General features: G+C 40.6%; 1 protein-coding gene across 1 annotated transcript in view; it reads left to right on the top strand.

The window, feature by feature from the left end:
* Positions 1-18326, top strand: part of MYH15 (myosin heavy chain 15) — a 146786-nt gene that overhangs the window by 79128 nt on the left and 49332 nt on the right. The window contains exon 25 of the mRNA XM_040265689.1: positions 1289-1678. Within this exon, the coding sequence (XP_040121623.1) occupies positions 1289-1678 (390 nt within the window). The remainder of the gene's footprint in view (positions 1-1288; positions 1679-18326) is intronic.

Consider the following 18326-nt stretch of genomic DNA (forward strand, 5'->3'; position numbering starts at 1 on the left):
GATTATTACTTTCTGAGACATTTGAGTCAAATACAGCCAGTCTCCTTGCTTTATGGATGTACTTTCAGACATTATTAATCTTCAAGCAGTTGTCTATCATATTTACCAGACTTCTCTTCAAATGATAGTTGATCCAAAAAAATGTTCAATTAATCCAAAATACAAATTTTCTTACCCTGATGATTTAAAATAATGTTCCAAAGATTATTTCTAAGGAAATGTTTCAGAAATGTTTGACCTGGTTAGAGTATTGTTTGGAATGAAGGTATTGTATCTCAAGATAACTAATTGTAAGGGGATCATGATTAGTTGGGTGTGGAAATCATAAATTTTTTTAGCACCTCTGTCACAACTCATCCAGATTAGATAGCCTTATTTATTTGGTTCGGTCTAAAAATTAGCTTCCTTTTAGCAATCATACTCTTACTTAATGGAAAGAAAAGTATATTCTAAAATATGTCATTCCTTTTTTCTTCTGCCCTAACCTATGCCCAGTTGTTTAAGGTGATATTAATGACCATCATCAGTTTGACTGTGCTGTCCCACAATGATGCTACCAAGATTTGTAAAGCTATTTGCCCTTACACCAAAAGACTTTTGCACTCTGAGAATTCTTATCACTGCTTTTCTTTGTCTTGTAATTCTGCTTCTAATAATATAAGGTTACTACCCCAATTAATAATCCCATTCCTCCACCAATTTTAATTTGTTACTTCAACTTTCCTGCTACTTGAAATCACCTTCAGACTAAGAGACAAGTAACCAAGTTTGTCAGAATTTGTATAAAATTAAATTGATGCTGTTTCTTACGAGTTAGCTGCTTGAACTTAGGGGTATTTAATCTGTTGATGAGATTTTTGCCCAAGTTGGCAATAGTTAAGGTTTTCAGATAAATAAATTTCAGATAAATGAGGTATTGTATATAAAATTCATCAAGTTATTTTTATAAGCTTTCCTTAAAGTGTTTCCTTGTTATATGAAAGATATTTTCTAGTCCTTTGCAAAGTGCTTTTTATTAAAATGTCCTCTTCATGTATATAATCTAATGAGGTTGCTCATCACCATGGTCTGGGAAATTGGGAGGAATTACACATTTTAATTCTGGTCTTGGTACTGCTTTGGAGCAAATTACTTAATTTCTCTGTATTCTATCTTCTTTAGCTATAAACGAGAACCAAAAGTGTTATGTTGTTTTGCTTAGTTGTGATAAAAAAAAATACAGTAGAGCTCTTGAATATAAAATATGCTACAAGTGCTTAGTGAAAGTTAAAGTTATTTATTGCTATAGACTCAGATACAACTTTTGAAAGAAGAATTGGAAGCTGAAAGGACCACTCGAGCCAAGGTAGAGAGGGAGAGAGCTAACCTCATCCGAGAGCTGGAAGACATGAATGAGAGGCTGGAGGAGGCAGGAGGTGTCAGTTCAGCTCAGCTGGAGATAACTAAGAAACAAGAAACAAAATTCCAGAGGCTCCGCCGAGACCTGGAAGAGGCCACACTGCACTTTGAGGCAACCTCTGCCTCTTTGAAGAAGAGACATGCAGATAGCCTGGCTGAGCTGGAGAGCCAGGTAGAAAATTTACAACAGGTCAAGCAGACACTGGAAAAAGACAAGAGTGACCTGCAGCTCGAAGTGAACGATCTCCTGACCCAAGTTGAACAGATGACCAGAGCTAAGGTAAAGAACATTTACAAGCCCTCCTTAAGGATTTAGGGCATGGAAGTAAGCAGAGGACAGGAGGGGAGAGGAAGTTAAAGTAAATTGGTGATTCAAAGTACCTGCTAAAGGAAGCTAGACATCTTCAGATTGGCTCAGTTCAGTTCAGTCGCTCAGTCATGTCTGACTCTATTCAGCCCATGAATCACAGCATGCCAGGCCTCCCTGTCCATCACCAACTCCCAGAGTTTACTGAAACTCATCTCCATTGAGTTGGTGATGCCATCAGGCCATCTCATCCTCTGTCGTCCCTATCTCCTCCTGCCCCCAATCCCTCCCAGCATCAGGGTCTTTTCCAATGAGTCAACTCTTCACATGAGGTGGCCAAAGTATTGGAGTTTCATCTTCAGCATCAGTCCTTCCAATGAACACCCAGGATTGATCTCCTTTAGGATGGACTGGTTGGATCTCCTTGCAGTCCAAGGGACTCTCAAGAGTCTTCTCCAACACCACAGCTCAAAAGCATCAATTCTTTGGCTCTCAGCTTTCTTCACAGTCCAACTCTCACATCCATACATGACCACTGGAAAAATCATAGCCTTGACTAGATGGACCTTTGTTGGCAAAGTGACCTCTCTGCTTTTGAATATGCCATCTAGGTTGGTCATAACTTTCCTTCTAAGGAGTAAGCAAATTTCATGGCTGCAATCACCATCTGCAGTGATTTTGGAGCCCCCCAAAATAAAGTCTGACACTGTTTCCACTGTTTCCCCATCTATTTCCCATGAAGTGATGGGATGAGATGCCATGATCTTAATTTTCTGAATGTTGAGCTTTAAGCCAACTTTTTCACTCTCCTCTTTCACTTTCATCAAAGGGTTTTTAGTTCCTCTTCACTTTCTGCCATAAGGGTGGTGTCATCTGCATTTCTGAGGTTATTGATATTTCTCCCAGCAATCTTGGTTCCATCTTGTGCTTCTTCCAGCCTAGCGTTTCTCATGATGTGCTCTGCATATAAGTTAAATAAGCAGGGTGACGATATAGAGCCTTGATATACTCCTTTTCCTATTTGGTACCAATCTGTTCCATGTCCAGTTCTAACTGTTGCTTCCTGACCTGTATATAGGTTTCTCAAGAGGCAGGTCAGATGGTCTGGTATTCCCATCTCTTTCAGAATTTTCCACAGTTTATTGTGATCCACACAATCAAAGGCTTCGGCATAGTCAATAAAGCAGAAATAGATGTTTTTCTGGAACTCCCTTGCTTTTTCCATGATCCAGCAAATGTTGGCAATTTGATCTCCAATATATGGAAGTTCATGGTTCACGTATTGCTGAAGCCTGGCTTGGAGAATTTTGAGCATTACTTTACTAGCGTGTGAGATGAGTGCAATTGTGCAGTAGTTTGAGCATTCTTTGGCATTGCCTTTCCTTGGGATTGGAATGAAAACTGACCTTTTCCAGTCCTGTGGCCACTGCTGCATTTTCCAAATTTGCTGGCATATTGAGTGCAGCATTTTCACAGCATCATCTTTCAGGATTTGAAATGGCTCAACTGGAATTCCATCCCCTCCACTAGCTTTGTTCACAGTGATGCTTTCTAGGCCCACTTGACTTCACATTCCAGGATGTCTGAGTGATCACACCATCATGATTATCTGGGTCGTGAAGCTCTTTTTTGTACAGTTCTTCTGTGTATTCTTGCCAGCTCTTCTTAATATCTTCTGCTTCTGTTAGGTCCATACCATTTCTGTCCTTTATCGAGCCCATCTTTGCATGAAATGTTCCCTTGGTATCTCTAATTTTCTTGAAGAGATCTCTAGTCTTTCCCATTCTGTTGATTTCCTCTATTTCTTTGTATTGATCGCTGAGGAAGGCTTTCTTATCTTGCCTTGCTGTTCTTTGGAACTCTGCATTCTTTTTTTTTTTTATTTTTTATTTTTTGCATTTTTATTTTTCCTGAGATCTCGTTCACTTAATTCCTTTTTTTAAAAAATTTATTTATTTTTTATTTTACTTTACAATTCTATATTGGTTTTGCCATACATTGACATGAATCCACCACGGGTGTACATGCATTCCCAAACCTGAACCCCCCTCCCACCCCCCCCCCACAACATCTCTCTGGGTCATCCCTGCATACCAGCCCCAAGCGTGCCATATCCTGTATCGGACATAGACTGGCAATTCGATTCTTACATGATATTATACATGTTTCAATACCATTCTCCCAAGTCATCTCACCCTCTCCCTCTCCCACTGAGTCCAAAAGTCCGTTATACACATCTGTGTCTTTTTTGCTGTCCTGCATACAGGGTCATCATTGCCATCTTTCTAAATTCCATATATATGTGTTAGTATACTGTATTGGTGTTTTTCTTTCTGGCTTACTTCACTCTGTATAATTGGCTCCAGTTTCATCCATCTCATCAGAACTGATTCAAATGTATTCTTTTTAACGGCTGAGTAATACTCCATTGTGTATATGTACCACTGCTTTCTTATCCATTCATCTGCTGATGGACATCTAGGTTGTTTCCATGTCCTGGCTATTATAAACAATGCTGTGATGAACATTGGGGTACATGTGTCTCTTTCAATTCTGGTTTCCTCAGTGTGTATGCCCAGCAGTGGGATTGCTGGGTCATAAGGTAGTTCTATTTGCAATTTTTTAAGGAATCTCCACACTGTTCTCCATAGTGGCTGTACTAGTTTGCATTCCCACCAACAGTGTAGGAGGGTTCCCTTCTCTCCACACCCTCTCCAGCATTTATTGCTTGCAGATTTTTGGATCGCAGACATTCTGACTGGTGTGAAGTGGTACCTCATTGTGGTTTTGATTTGCATTTCTCTAATAATGAGTGATGTTGAGCATCTTTCCATGTGTTTGTTAGCCATCCGTATGTCTTCTTTGGAGAAATGTCTATTTAGTTCTTTGGCCCATTTTTTGATTGGGTCATTTATTTTTCTGGAATTGAGCTGCAGGAGTTGCTTGTATATTTTTGAGATTAGTTGTTCGTCAGTTGCTTCATTTGCTATTATTTTCTCCCATTTGGAAGGCTGTCTTTTCACTTTGCTTATATTTTCCTTTCTTGTGCAGAAGCTTTTAATTTTAATTAGGTCCCATTGGTTTATTTTTGCTTTTATTTCCAGAATTCTGGGAGGTGGATCATAGAGGATCCTGCTGTGGTTTATGTCGGAGAGTGTTTTGCCTATGTTCTCCTCTAGGAGTTTTATAGTTTCTGGTCTTACATTTAGATCTTTAATCCATTTTGAGTTTATCTTTGTGTGCGGTGTTAGAAAGTGATCTAGTTTCATTCTTTTACAAGTGGTTGACCAGTTTTCCCAGCACCACTTGTTAAAGAGAATGTCTTTACTCCATTGTATATTCTTGCCTCCTTCGTCAAAGATAAGATGTCCATATGTGTGTGGATTTATCTCTGGGCTTTCTATTTTGTTCCATTGATCTATATTTCTGTCTTTGTGCCAATACCATACTGTCTTGATGACTGTGGCTTTGTAGTAGAGCCTGAAGTCAGGCAGGTTGATTCCCCCAGTTCCATTCTTCTTTCTCAAGATTGTTTCGGCTATTCATGGTTTTTTGTATTTCCATACAAATCTTGAAATTATTTGTTCTAGTTCTGTGAAAAATATCGCTGGAAGCTTGATAGGGATTGCATTGAATTTTTAAATTGCTTTGGGTAGTATACTCATTTTCACTATATTGATTCTTCCAATCCATGAGCATGGTATATGTCTCCATCTATTAGTGTCCTCTTTGATTTCTTTCATCGGTGTTTTATAGTTTTCTATATATAGGTCTTTAGTTTCTTTAGGTAGATATATTCCTAAGTATTTTATTCTTTTTGTTGCAATGGTGAATGGAATTGTTTCCTTAATTTCTTTTTCTACTTTCTCATTATTAGTGTATAGGAATGCAAGGGATTTCTGTGTGTTGATTTTATATCCTGCAACTTTACTATATTCATTAATTAGCTCTAGTAATTTTCTGGTAGAGTCTTTAGGATTTTCTATGTAGAGGATCATGTCATCTGCAAACAAGGAGAGTTTTACTTCTTCTTTCCCAATCTGGATTCCTTTTATTTCTTTTTCTGCTCTGATTGCTGTGGCTAAAACTTCCAGAACTATGTTGAATAGTAGTGGTGAAAGTGGGCACCCTTGTCTTGTTCCTGACTTTAGGGGAAATGCTTTCAACTTTTCACCATTGAGGATAATGTTTGCAGTGGGTTTGTCATATATAGCTTTTATTATGTTGAGGTATGTTCCTTCTATTCCTGCTTTCTAGAGAGTTTTTATCATAAATGGATGTTGAATTTTGTCAAAGGCCTTCTCTGCATCTATTGAGATAATCATATGGCTTTTATTTTTCAATTTGTTAATGTGGTGAATTACATTGATTGATTTGTGGATGTTGAAGAATCCTTGCATCCCTGGGATAAAGCCCACTTGGTCATGGTGTACAATCTTTTTAATGTGTTGTTGGATTCTGATTGCTAGAATTTTGTTGAGGATTTTTGCATCTATGTTCATCAGTGATATTGGCCTGTAGTTTTCTTTTTTTGTAGTATCTGTGTCAGGTTTTGGTACTAGGGTGATGGTGGCCTCATAGAATGAGTTTGGAAGTTTCCCTTCTTCTGCAATTTTCTGGAAGAGTTTGAGTAGGATAGGTGTTAACTCTTCTCGAAATTTTTGGTAGAATTCAGCTGTGAAGCCGTCTGGACCTGGGCTTTTGTTTGCTGGAAGATTTCTGATTACCGTTTCAATTTCCGTGCTTGTGATGGGTCTGTTAAGATTATCTATTTCTTCCTGGTTCAGTTTTGGAAAATTGTACTTTTCTAACAATTTGTCCATTTCTTCCACATTGTCCATTTTATTGGCATATAATTGCTGATAGTAGTCTCTTATGATCCTTTGTATTTCTGTGTTATCTCTTGTGATCTCTCCATTTTCATTTCTAATTTTATTGATTTGATTTTTCTCTCTTTGCTTCTTGATGAGTCTGGCTAATGGTCTGTCAATTTTATTTATCCTTTCAAAGAACCAGCTTTTGGCTTTGTTGATTTTTGCTATGGTCTCTTTTGTTTCTTTTGCATTTATTTCTGCCCTAATTTTTAAGATTTCTTTCCTTCTGCTAACTCTGGGGTTCTCCAATTCTTCCTTTTCTAGTTGCTTTAGGTGTAGAGTTAGGTTATTTATTTGACTTTTTTCTTGTTTCTTGAGGTATGCCTGTATTGCTATGAACTTTCCTCTTAGCACTGCTTTTATAGTGTCCCACAGGTTTTGGGTTGTTGTGTTTTCATTTTCATTCGTTTCTAGGCATATTTTGATTTCTTTTTTGATTTCTTCTGTGATTTGTTGGTTATTCAGAAGCGTGTTGTTCAGCCTCCATATGTTGGAATTTTTAATAGTTTTCCTCCTGTAATTGAGATCTAATCTTAGTGCATTATGGTCAGAAAAGATGCTTGGAATGATTTCGATTTTTTTGAATTTTTCAAGGTTATATTTATGGCCCAGGATGTGATCTATCCTGGAGAAGGTTCCATGAGCACTTGAGAAAAAGGTGAAATTCATTGTTTTGGGGTGAAATGTCCTATAGATATCAATTAGGTCTAATTGGTCTAATGTATCATTTAAAGTTTGCGTTTCTTTGTTAATTTTCTGTTTAGTTGATCTGTCCATAGGTGTGAGTGGGGTATTAAAGTCTCCCATTATTATTGTGTTATTGTTAATTTCCCCTTTCATACTTGTTAGCATTTGTCCTGCATATTGCGGTGCTCCTATATTGGGCGCATATATATTTATAATTGTTATATCTTCTTCTTTGATTGATCCTTTGATCATTATGTAGTGGCCTTCTTTGTCTCTTTTCACAGTCTTTGTTTTAAAGTCTATTTTATCGGACATGAGTATTGCCACTCCTGCTTTCTTTTGGTCTCTATTTGCATGGAATATCTTTTTCCAACCCTTCACTTTCAGTCTGTATGTGTCCCTTGTTTTGAGGTGGGTCTCTTGTAAGCAGCATGTAGAGGGTTCTTGTTTTTGTATCCATTCAGCCAGTCTTTGCCTTTTGGTTGGGGCATTCAATCCATTTACGTTTAAGGTAATTATTGATAAGTATGATCCCGTTGCCATTTACTTTATTATTTTGGGTTCGGGTTTATACTCCCTTTTTGTGTTTCCTTTCTAGAGAATATCCTTTAGAATTTGTTGGAGAGTTGGTTTGGTGGTGCTGTATTCTCTCAGCTTTTGCTTGTCTGTAAAGCTTTTGATTTCTCCTTCATATTTGAATGAGATCCTTGCTGGGTATAGTAATCTGGGCTGTAGGTTATTTTCTTTCATCACTTTAAGTATGTCTTGCCATTCCCTCCTGGCCTGAAGAGTTTCTATTGAGAGATCCGCTGTTACCCTTATGGGAATCCCCTTGTGTGTTATTTGTTGTTTTTCCCTTGCTGCTTTTAATAGTTGTTCTTTGTGTTTGATCTTTATTAATTTGATTAATATGTGTCTTCGGGTGTTTCGCCTTGGGTTTATCCTATTTGGAACTCTCTGGGTTTCTTGGACTTGGGTGATTATTTCCTTCCCCATTTTAGGGAAGTTTTCAACTATTATCTCCTCAAGGATTTTCTCATGGTCTTTCTTTTTGTCTTCTTCTGGGACTCCTATAATTCGAATGGTGGAGCGTTTCATATTGTCCTGGAGGTCTCTGAGATTGTCCTCATTTCTTTTAATTCGTTTTTCTTTTTTTCTCTCTGATTCATTTATTTCTACCATTCTATCTTCTATTTCACTAATCCTATCTTCTGCCTCCATTATTCTACTATTTGTTGCCTCCAGAGTGTTTCTGATCTCATTTATTGCATTATTCATTGTATATTGACTCTTTTATTTCTTCTAGGTCCTTGTTAAACCTTTCTTGCATCTTCTCAATCCTTGTCTCTAGGCTATTTATCTGTGATTCCATTTTGATTTCAAGATTTTGGATCATTTTCACTATCAATATTCGGAATTCTTTCTCAGGTAGATTCCCTATCTCTTCCTCTTTTGTTTGGTTTGGTGGGCATTTCTCCTGTTCCTTTACCTGCTGAGTATTCCTCTGTCTCTTCATCTTGGTTATATTGCTGCGTTTGTGATGGCCTTTTTATATTCTGGGAATTTGTGTAGTTCTCTTTATTGTGGAGGTTCCTCACTGTGGGTGGGGTTGTATCAGTGGCTTATCAAGGTTTCCTGGTTAGGGAGGCTTGTGTTGGAGGTCCGGTGGGTGGAGCTGGGTTTCTTCTCTCTGGAGTGCAGTGGGGTGACCAGTAATGGGTTATGAGACATCTAAAGTTTTGGAGTAACTTTGAGCTGCCTGTATATTGAAGCTCAGGGGTGTGTTCCTGTGTTGCTGGAGAATTTGTGTGATATGTCTTGTTCTGGAACTTGTTGGCCCTTGGGTGGAGCTTTGTTTCAGTGTAGGTATGGAGGCATTTGATGAGCTCCTATTGCTTAATGTTCCCTGAATTCAGGAGTTCTCTGATGTTCTCAAGCTTTGGACTTAAGCCTCCTGCTTCTGGTTTTCGGTTTTATTTTTACAGTGGTCTCTAGACTTCTCCATCTATACAGCACCTATGAGAAAACATCTAGGTTAAAGATGAAAGGTTTCTCCACATTGAGGGACACCCAGAGAGGTTCACTGGGTTACATGGAGAAGAAAAGAGGGAGGGGGTAGTTAGAGGTGACTGGAATGAGATGCAGTGAGATCAAAAGAGGAGAGAGCAAGCTAGTCAATAGTCACTTCCTTATGTGCGCTCCATAGTCTGGACTGCTCAGAGGTATTCACGGAATTATACAGGGAAGAGGAGAGGGAGGAAGTAGACAGAGGTGGCCAGGAGGGTAAGAGAGAGTAATGAAAAGGAGAGAGACAAGTCCAGCCAGTAATCAGTTCCTTAGGTGTTCTCCACCATCTAGAACACACAGAGAATCACAGAGTTGGATATAGAAGAGATGGGGGGGGGGGGGGGGAGGAGTGACAGAGGCCCCCTGGTGGAGAAAAAGGAGAGTCCAAAAGGAGGAGAGAGTGGTCAAGCCAGTAATCTTGCTGTCAGGTAAAATTGGGTTTTGAAATGTACAAAATTGATAACAAAAACTGAAAAGCAAAGATTAAAAAACCTAGAGTAGAGGTTGGATTTTCAAAAATACAATATTAAAGAGAAGAAGCAGAAGGAAGAAACAAAAAAAGAAAAAAGAAAAAAATAATAAGAAAAAAAAGAAAAAAAAAACACAAGATTAAAAAAGAAATACCAACAACAACCACATAAAGACTATATATGGTGTTTGCCTTAAAAAAGTAGTCTTTTCTTTTCTTTTTTTTTTTTTTAAAGTAATAGTAGGTTATGGAAATTAAAAATTAGAGGAGAAATAGAAGACTTAACACTTAAAAAAAAAGTTAGAAAAAGAAAAAAAAAATAAGGAATGATTGTAAAAATAGTGAATATATATCTGGCCCTTCTCTGATGTTATGGGCCATGTGGGGTCACTTCCAAGGCGGTTCCCTCTGTTTGACTTCTTGTGTTTGCTGGTCTCTTCAGTGTCTGAGTTCCGTCCTGACACAGGGGGGCGGTGGTGGACACTTTTTTTTTTTTTTTTAGGCTCACTAGTTCAGTCGCGCTGTGGGGAGAGGGGGATGCTGCAAACAAATAGCACTGTCGTGGGCACACAGCATCTCAGTCCCGCTGGACCTGTCTCCCCCGCCACGGCGAACAAACCGCTCCGGCTCCACGGTGCTCAGCCGGGAAACGTCCGAGGCCGGCCCCAGGCTGCGCGCACCTCCCTGGTCCAAGCCGCTCAGGTTTGGCGCCCAGGTAGCCCTCAGAGGCACAGACTTGTTTGGGACTGCGCTCTGTGCCCCTCCCAGGTCCGAGCAGCTCAGGAGCTTGGCGAGCGCGGTCGCCGCGACTTGTCCCCTTCTCTGTCTCTACTGCTCAGTTTTCTGGGTGTACTGCTGGCGCTCCCTGTGAGGCGGATGGTGACTGTCCTGCTCCCCCTGAAGTCTCAGCAAAGAAGCCTGCCTGCAGTTTGGTAGGTAAAGTCTCTCCGGGGCTGCGATTGCCCCTTTCCAGTCCTTACAGCTCTGGCTGCCTGTCCCCGGTGGGGGATGGTCTGCAGCCAGCTATTTCCGTTCCGTCCTTTGTTCTGTGCGCGGTCCTGGCGGCGTTTTATGTTCCTGCTTTTCGTGTGGTAGCTATCCCCCAGTCTGGTTTGCTAGCCCAGGTTCGATCGCTCTGGGTACGCATGGGGCGTTTCTGCCCGATTCTTACCGAGCACAGCAGCCCGCGTCTCCCGCGCTTCCCTGCCCTGCCCCCACTTGCTAGTGGCGGATGCAGGCGTCTGCGCGGCTTTTCCGCTGGGGGAGTTACTGTTGGGCTTGTAATCTGTTGGTTTTAATTATTTATTTATTTTTCCTTCCTGTTATGTTGCCCTCTGTGTTTCCAAGGCTCACCACAGACTCGGCAGGGAGAGTGTTTCCTGGTGTTTGGAAACCTCTCTTCTTAGAATTCCCTTCCCGGGACAGGCTTCCCTTCCCAGGACGGAGCTCCCTCCCCACCTCCTTTGTCTCTTTTCTCGTCTTTCATATTTTTTCCTACCTGTTTTTGAAGACAATGATCTGCTTTTCTGGTTGCCTGATGTCCTCTGCCTGCATTCAGGGGTTGTTTTGTGGAGTTTGCTCCGCGTTGAAATGATCTTTTGAGGAATTTGTGAGGGAGAAAGTGGTCTTCCCTTCCTATTCCTCCGCCATCTTCGGAACTCTGCATTCAAATGGGTATATCTTTCCTTTTCTCCTTTGCTTTTCACTTCTCTTCTTTTCACAGCTATTTGTAAGGCCTCCTCAGACAGCCATTTTGCTTTTTTGCATTTCTTTTCCATGGAGATGGTCTTGATTCCTGTCTCCTGTACAATGTCACGAACCTCTATCCATAGTTCATCAGGCACTCTTATCAAATCTAGTCCCTTAAATCTATTTCTCACTTCCACTGTATAATCATAAGGAATGTGATTTAGGTCATACCTGAATGGTCTAGTGGTTTTCCCCACTTTCTTCAATTTAAGTCTGAATTTGGTACTAAGGAATTCATGCTCTGAGCCACAGTAAGCCCCCAGTCTTGTTTTTGCTGACTGTATAGGGCTTCTCCATCTTTGGCTGCAAAGAATATAATCAATCTGATTTCAGTATTGACCATCTGGTGATGTCCATGTGTAGAGTTGTCTCTTGTGTTGTTGGAAGAGGGTGTTTGTTATGACCAGTGCGTTCTCTTGGCAAAACTCTATTAGCCTTTGCCCTCCTTCATTCTGTACTCCAAGGCCAAATTTGCCTGTTACTCCAGGTGTTTCTTGACTTCCTACTTTTGCATTCCAGTCCCCTGTAATGAAAAGGACATCTTTTTTGGGTGTTCTAAAAGGCCTTGTAGGTCTTCATAGAACCATTCAACTTCAGCTTCTTCTGTGTTACTGGTTGGGGCATAGACTTGGATTACCATGATATTGAATGGTTTGCCTTGGAAATGAACAGAGATCATTCTGTCATTTTTGAGATTGCATCCAAGTACTGCATTTCAGACTCTTTTGTTGACCATGATGGCTACTCCATTTCTTCTAATGGATTCCTGCCCACAATAGTAGATATAATGGTCATCTGAGGTAAATTCACCCATTCCAGTCCATTTTAGTTCACTGATTCCTAGAATGTTGACGTTCACTCTTGCCATCTCCTGTTTGACCACTTCCAATTTGCCTTGATTCATGGACCTAACATTCCAGGTCCCTATGCAATATTGTTCTTTACAGCATTGGAACTTGCTTCTATCACCCATCACATCCACAACTGGGTATTGTTTTTGCTTTGGCTCCATCCCTTCATTCTTTCTGGGGTTATTTCTCCACTGATCTCCAGTAGCATATTGGGCACTTACTGACCCAGGGAGTTCTCCTCTCAGTATCCTATCATTTTGTCTTCATACTGTTCATGGGGTTCTCAAGGCAAGAATACTGAAGTGGTTTGCCATTGCCTTCCCCAGTGGACCACATTCTGTCAGACCTCTCCACCATGACCCTCCTGTCTTGGGTGGCCCCACAGGGCATGGCTTAGTTTCATTGAGTTAGACAAGGCTGTGGTCTGTGTGATCAGATTGGCTAGTTTTCTGTGATTATGGTTTCAGTGTGTCTGCCCTCTGATGCCCTCTTGCAACACCTACCATCATACTTGGGTTTCTCTTACCTTGGACGTGGGGTATTCTTCAAGGCTGTTCTAGCAAAGCACAGCCGCTGCTCCTTACCTTGGACGAGGGGTATCTCCTCACGGCCACCTCTCCTGACTTTGAACGTGGAGTAGCTCCTCTCGGCCCTCCTTTGCCTGCACAGCCGCCACTCCTTGGATGGGGGGTTGCTCCTCTCGACTGCCTCCCCTGACCTCGGGTGTGTGGTAGCCCCTCTCAGCTGCAGCCCTGACCTCAGACATGGAGTAGCTCCTGTAGGCTGCCACCTCTGACCTCGGGCGTAGGGTAGCTCCTCTCTAGATCAGGTCTAATCTCAGGCATTGCTAAAGTCCCATGACCATCCCCTGAAGGTAGCCTGACAATGGCTTCTGACCTTATTGGAATTCCAGTGTGTGTTCCTTGTGGGTCTTTCTGGTGATGACACAGTAAGTAGGCTGGACAAGGGATGCCACTAACTTGTGCATGGTGTGTGTGTGTCTCTTTTTTCAATTGGAGGATAATTGCTTGACAATGTTGTGTTAGCCTCTGCTGTACAATAACCAGAATCAGCTGTAAGTATACATATGTCCCCTCCCTCTGGTGCCTCCCCCTCCCACCGCATCTCGCTACTCCTGGTCATCACAGAGAACTAAGCTAAACTCCCTGTGCCATACAGCAGCTTCCCACTGACTGTCTGTTTTACACATTGTAGTGTATATATGTCAGTGCTACTCTTTCAATTCATCCCACCCTCTCCTTTCCCTCCCTGTGACTGTCTACAAGTCTGTTCTGCGTCTCCATCTCTATTCCTGCTTTGCAAATAGATTCATCAGTGGTGTTTCTCTCTTGAAGGATGGCTTTGAGTTGGGAGCACTCCAAGCGGGGCTCAGGAACTTTAAATCCATCTGAACAAATGGTGGTACAAACAGCTTTGTGGGAAGTTAAGAACTTTTTCTCCTTTGTGTCCTCTGGCATCTCTTTAATAAGCCAACACTAGGAGAATTTTCACGTTCTTTCTGCACCGAGCCCATTAATCTCTACTCTGCCAGCTCTCATCTCAAATGACTAGTATCAGATCACAGGAAAGAACCTCCTTACCTGCTGGCAGTTGAGAGGAGCCTTGATTGGGGCCATGCAGAGCAAATAACTGGTGCCAGATTCTTCCTGTGAGCAGAATCTGTAGTCATCTGGGAAGACAAACCAACAATAAAGCTTGATCTTTAAGGACGGCAACCATAAAAATGTACAATTTCTTCAGAGATACTGAGTGACTCCTGAAATGTTTAGTATTAATTTCCTTTAAATAGCACATCAATTAGAAAGAAACACAACTATTCTGCTTTTCTTTCTCTTTTTTCCTCTCCACTGTCCCTGCCATCACACCTTCAATCATCATAAAATATAAATCTAGTGAGGACTTCGGACCTCTCTTTCTCTGTCTCTCCTGTATGCTGCATTTTGTTTGGATTCTGTCTTCAACTCAGCAATGAAAATATTCTCACTCCTTGCCCTTATAGGCTTTATCTTCCTTTATCAGTCCAAGTGAGCACTAGGAGACCTTACTCTTTGCCTCTGATTCATCCTCAGGAACTCTTCTGTTGCTATACATTTGAGTAGCAAGTCATAAAATCATAAGAGCATTGATAGATTCACCATAAATCCATACTAATTATGTATTAATTTTATACTTACCAGCTTCCTCTGGAATTTCATTGCTGCTCAGAAGTTCTTTATTCTTCTAACTTGTTTTATTTTAAAAGAGAAACAAAAATCTTTCCTCAAACTTCAACCCTGCCTTCCTCAATCCATCCTTTTACTAAATGTTAAGACTTAACTGATAAGATTAAGACCGTTCATTATAACTTCTCTCTTCACCTTATAAGATATTCACTCAGCCATTTCTTTCATTCTTGCTCCAAAGAATAAAATATTCTTCCATATAACCATTATTCACATATTAAAAAAAAAACAGACTTTTCCATATTAGGGTTAGTATTTTGAGAGAAAAGCAAAGCCTGTCCATATCTGTCTTAATCTGACTCCTTGACCAAAGAGTAATGTTCTATTTATCTATTGATATGTAGCAAATCACCCTTAAAACCTTGAAGTTAAAACAATAATTTATCATTTTCTCTCTTGGTTCTGGGGCTTGACAGGCTTAGCGCAGATGGTGGTTGAGACTCAAATCATCTGAAGGTTTATTCACTTACCTGTCTGGCTCTTGAGCTGGGATAGCTAGACAGTTGAGGGCTGTTTGGAAATGTCTCTTTCCTTGTGACCTCTCCATGTAAGCTGGCTTGTCTTTCCTCACAGCGTGGTAGTCATAGGGAAGTTAGACTTCTTACATGGTAATTCAGGGCATTAAAAGCAAGTATTCCAAGAGACCAGAAGCTGCAAAGACTCTTGTGAGGTTGGCTTGCAATACGGTGGAGTGATTCTGTGTGACTCCCAACAGTGATGAGTCATAGGATAGGGTCTACACATGGACTAGAGAGTGTGGCTCATTGGTGTGCCTTGTTTGGAAACTAGCTCCCACAAGTCAGTGTATATCTCACTACCTCCTCACTCCTTTAACTCCTTCAGTGTCTTTTATTTCCCCTGATTGGGCTTCCCTGGTAGCTCAGACAGTAAAGAACTGCCTGCAATGCAGGAGACCTGGATTCCATCCCTGGGTTTGGAAGATCCTCTGGTGAAGGGCGTGGCAACCCACTCCAGTACTCTTGCCTGGAGAATCCCCTGGATAGAGGAGCCTGGTGGGCTACAGTCCATGAGGCTGCAGAGCCGGACATGACTGAGTGACTAAGTACACATCTTAAAAGTAGTTTATTGGTTCTTGCAAAGATCAGTAATGTCTCTCTTTCCTCAAATTAGCATGTCTAAAGCCAGACTTACCTCTCCAGAAGCTGACATATAATTCCTATGGATATTTTTGCCACCAGCACCCTGTTCCTTCCATCACCCAGACTCTCAGCCTAGAACTGTTTGTTTGTTTCCTCTCTGTTCTTTGCTTTCCAATCAATTCTTACAGAAGGTCAATTTTGTACTGTCTTGTAATTTTTCATTCCATTCCCACTCATATGTAAAAATTTCATTATCTGTTAACTGGATTATTGCAGTGTTTTCTAAATTATCTTTTTTCCCCCAATCTTTTAAAAATAGTACCCATATGAATATTTTGAGAGATGCATGGCTCTGTGGAATCATGTCCCTGCTTCAGAGTGAAATCCACACTTCTGCCTTTTAAGGTACCCTATAGCCCATGATCTGACTCTACTCCTCCTACCATTTTTAGATTCTAGAACTTTGTTTCCTAGACTCTCTACTCCCTCTACTTCAGCCATGCTAGAATGCCTGCCTTCCATCAAATATCCATTTTTCCACCAATATGCCTTTTCCAAACTAAACTGTCTCTCTGGAGTGCTCAAGTTCAACTTCCCTTATTAAAAATTTTTACCTGAATTCTTTTCTGAATTCTTGTAGCCCTTTTGGCATCCCCTTTGTATTGCTGCATTGTAATCTTTTCAGTTTGCTTCAGTAGAAGACATCTCCAAGGCAGAAACTAGATCTTATTTTACTCATGTTTACTAAGTGCTTTCCATAATCTGTACACTCAGTTACTAGCATCAGTTTTCTACATATGCCTCTTGGGATTTCTATGGCTCATAGATTTAATCATTTGTCCAGGGTCACAAAAATTATATGGCGGAGATGGGCCTCAACCCCTAATCCTGTGTATTTCTGTGGGTGATGGCATTCTGTTGCTGCCTTACATATTTCTTGGTGGGATAAATTGATTCTGTTCACTCTCATAGGCATATACATTATGCTGAACTTTATCTTGAATTGTTTACTTCATCTTTTCCTGAATTATAATGCCAGAAATGCCAATACTCAGTGGTACAGTGGAAACCGAAGCATTTTCGAAAGCATATTAGTCTGACAGAGAGGCCCAGGGCAATTTAGAAGTTATAGGCAGTCTCACAATTATCTTGATTATTTTGAATTCCCATTGGTTCCTGAATTTCTAGGAGGCAGCATTTTTATGTGTCATTTTAAGAACCAGCTTCAGAATAAATGTGCATTATTCCATTAACCTCTTCCTTCTTGGTATCAAATTTAGTGTCTATTTTAGGCTGAAACTTGAAGTACTTTTGAGGGTACCACCCTTTGAATGGCATGCCCCTGTCCAGGTCACCTTTAGATAAACAATCACATTGCCTTTGCAGATTCTGCTTATGAAAACACTTTTTCGACTGAAAACACAATACCAATGTTAGTGCCCATGGGTAACTACCATGGCTGTGCCTGAGGGCGAATGTCTTATGCCTGCCCAGTAGCTGCCTACTCTGCAGGTGTGCAGGGCCATGCATGGCTTGATCACACAGGCTTCTCTTGAAACCAGGGGATTCTCTGGCTCCTTTGCTTGCCATTCTCCCAACACTGACCATGCTGTCTTATGGAGATCTGTGTTCTTTCACCTTCAGCAAGCAGGTGTGCAGTAGAGCACACCCCTAGTCTTAAGGAGAAGTGGCATTTCTCACATCTGGCTGTCTTCCTCCTGACCCAATTCCTGGGTCATTTATTATTGGAGAGAATATAAAACAAAAATGGCTCACATAGTCATATTTTTATTCAGTTTCTTCCAGAATCCATCTATTGGATCTGGAATCCAATTTCACACAGGATTCATGAGAATTTCAATCAACTAGAATGTTAAGTCAATTACTCCTTAACATTTCCTTTGTTATTACTTCATATAACAGATGCTTAGGAATCTAGTGTCTGACTTTTTCTTTTCTTGCACCAGTTCAAATCCTATACCCAACACATACTAGCTGTGAATTTGGGCAAGGTATTTAGCCTCTCTGACCATTTCCTCATTTATAAAACAGAGGCAATCTGAGTTCCTGAGGAATACTGTGAGGAAAATGAGTGTGCCAACTTTGACTGTCAGATTACTTTCAGAAGTGGTAAAGCAAACATATTCAACAATCAAAATATTTGAAATTACAGACTATTTAGAAATTGTTGCCTGTGTTGTTTCTATAGCTTCTAGTGATGAGTGGAGATTGTAGGTAGATGAGTGTGCCTGGCATTTAACATCATTGTTCTAACCTTCATGATGTACAGGAAGCTGATTGAATCTCTGCCAGGTCTGATTTCATATCCACCACCTGGCATGGGTGTACAATATCTGTGAGTAGAATTACTGATATTTCTTGTCAGCCTCCAAATGGCCTCTTCCCTTGTTTGCTAATCAGTGGATAATATACCAACCCAGTTTCAAAAAACCAATTTGGGGACTGAGGTTTATAGGGAAAGTTTGAATGTGACCTCTAAGTAAACTTTAGTGGGTCTGTTTGCCAACTTCTCACTAAAGTTTGTAGTAATTTGAGTTTCCTATTTTGTGTCAAGCACTGT

This window comes from Oryx dammah, unplaced genomic scaffold (assembly GCF_014754425.2).
Source record: "Oryx dammah isolate SB20612 unplaced genomic scaffold, SCBI_Odam_1.1 HiC_scaffold_2, whole genome shotgun sequence".
In the NCBI taxonomy this organism is placed as follows: domain Eukaryota; kingdom Metazoa; phylum Chordata; class Mammalia; order Artiodactyla; family Bovidae; genus Oryx; species Oryx dammah.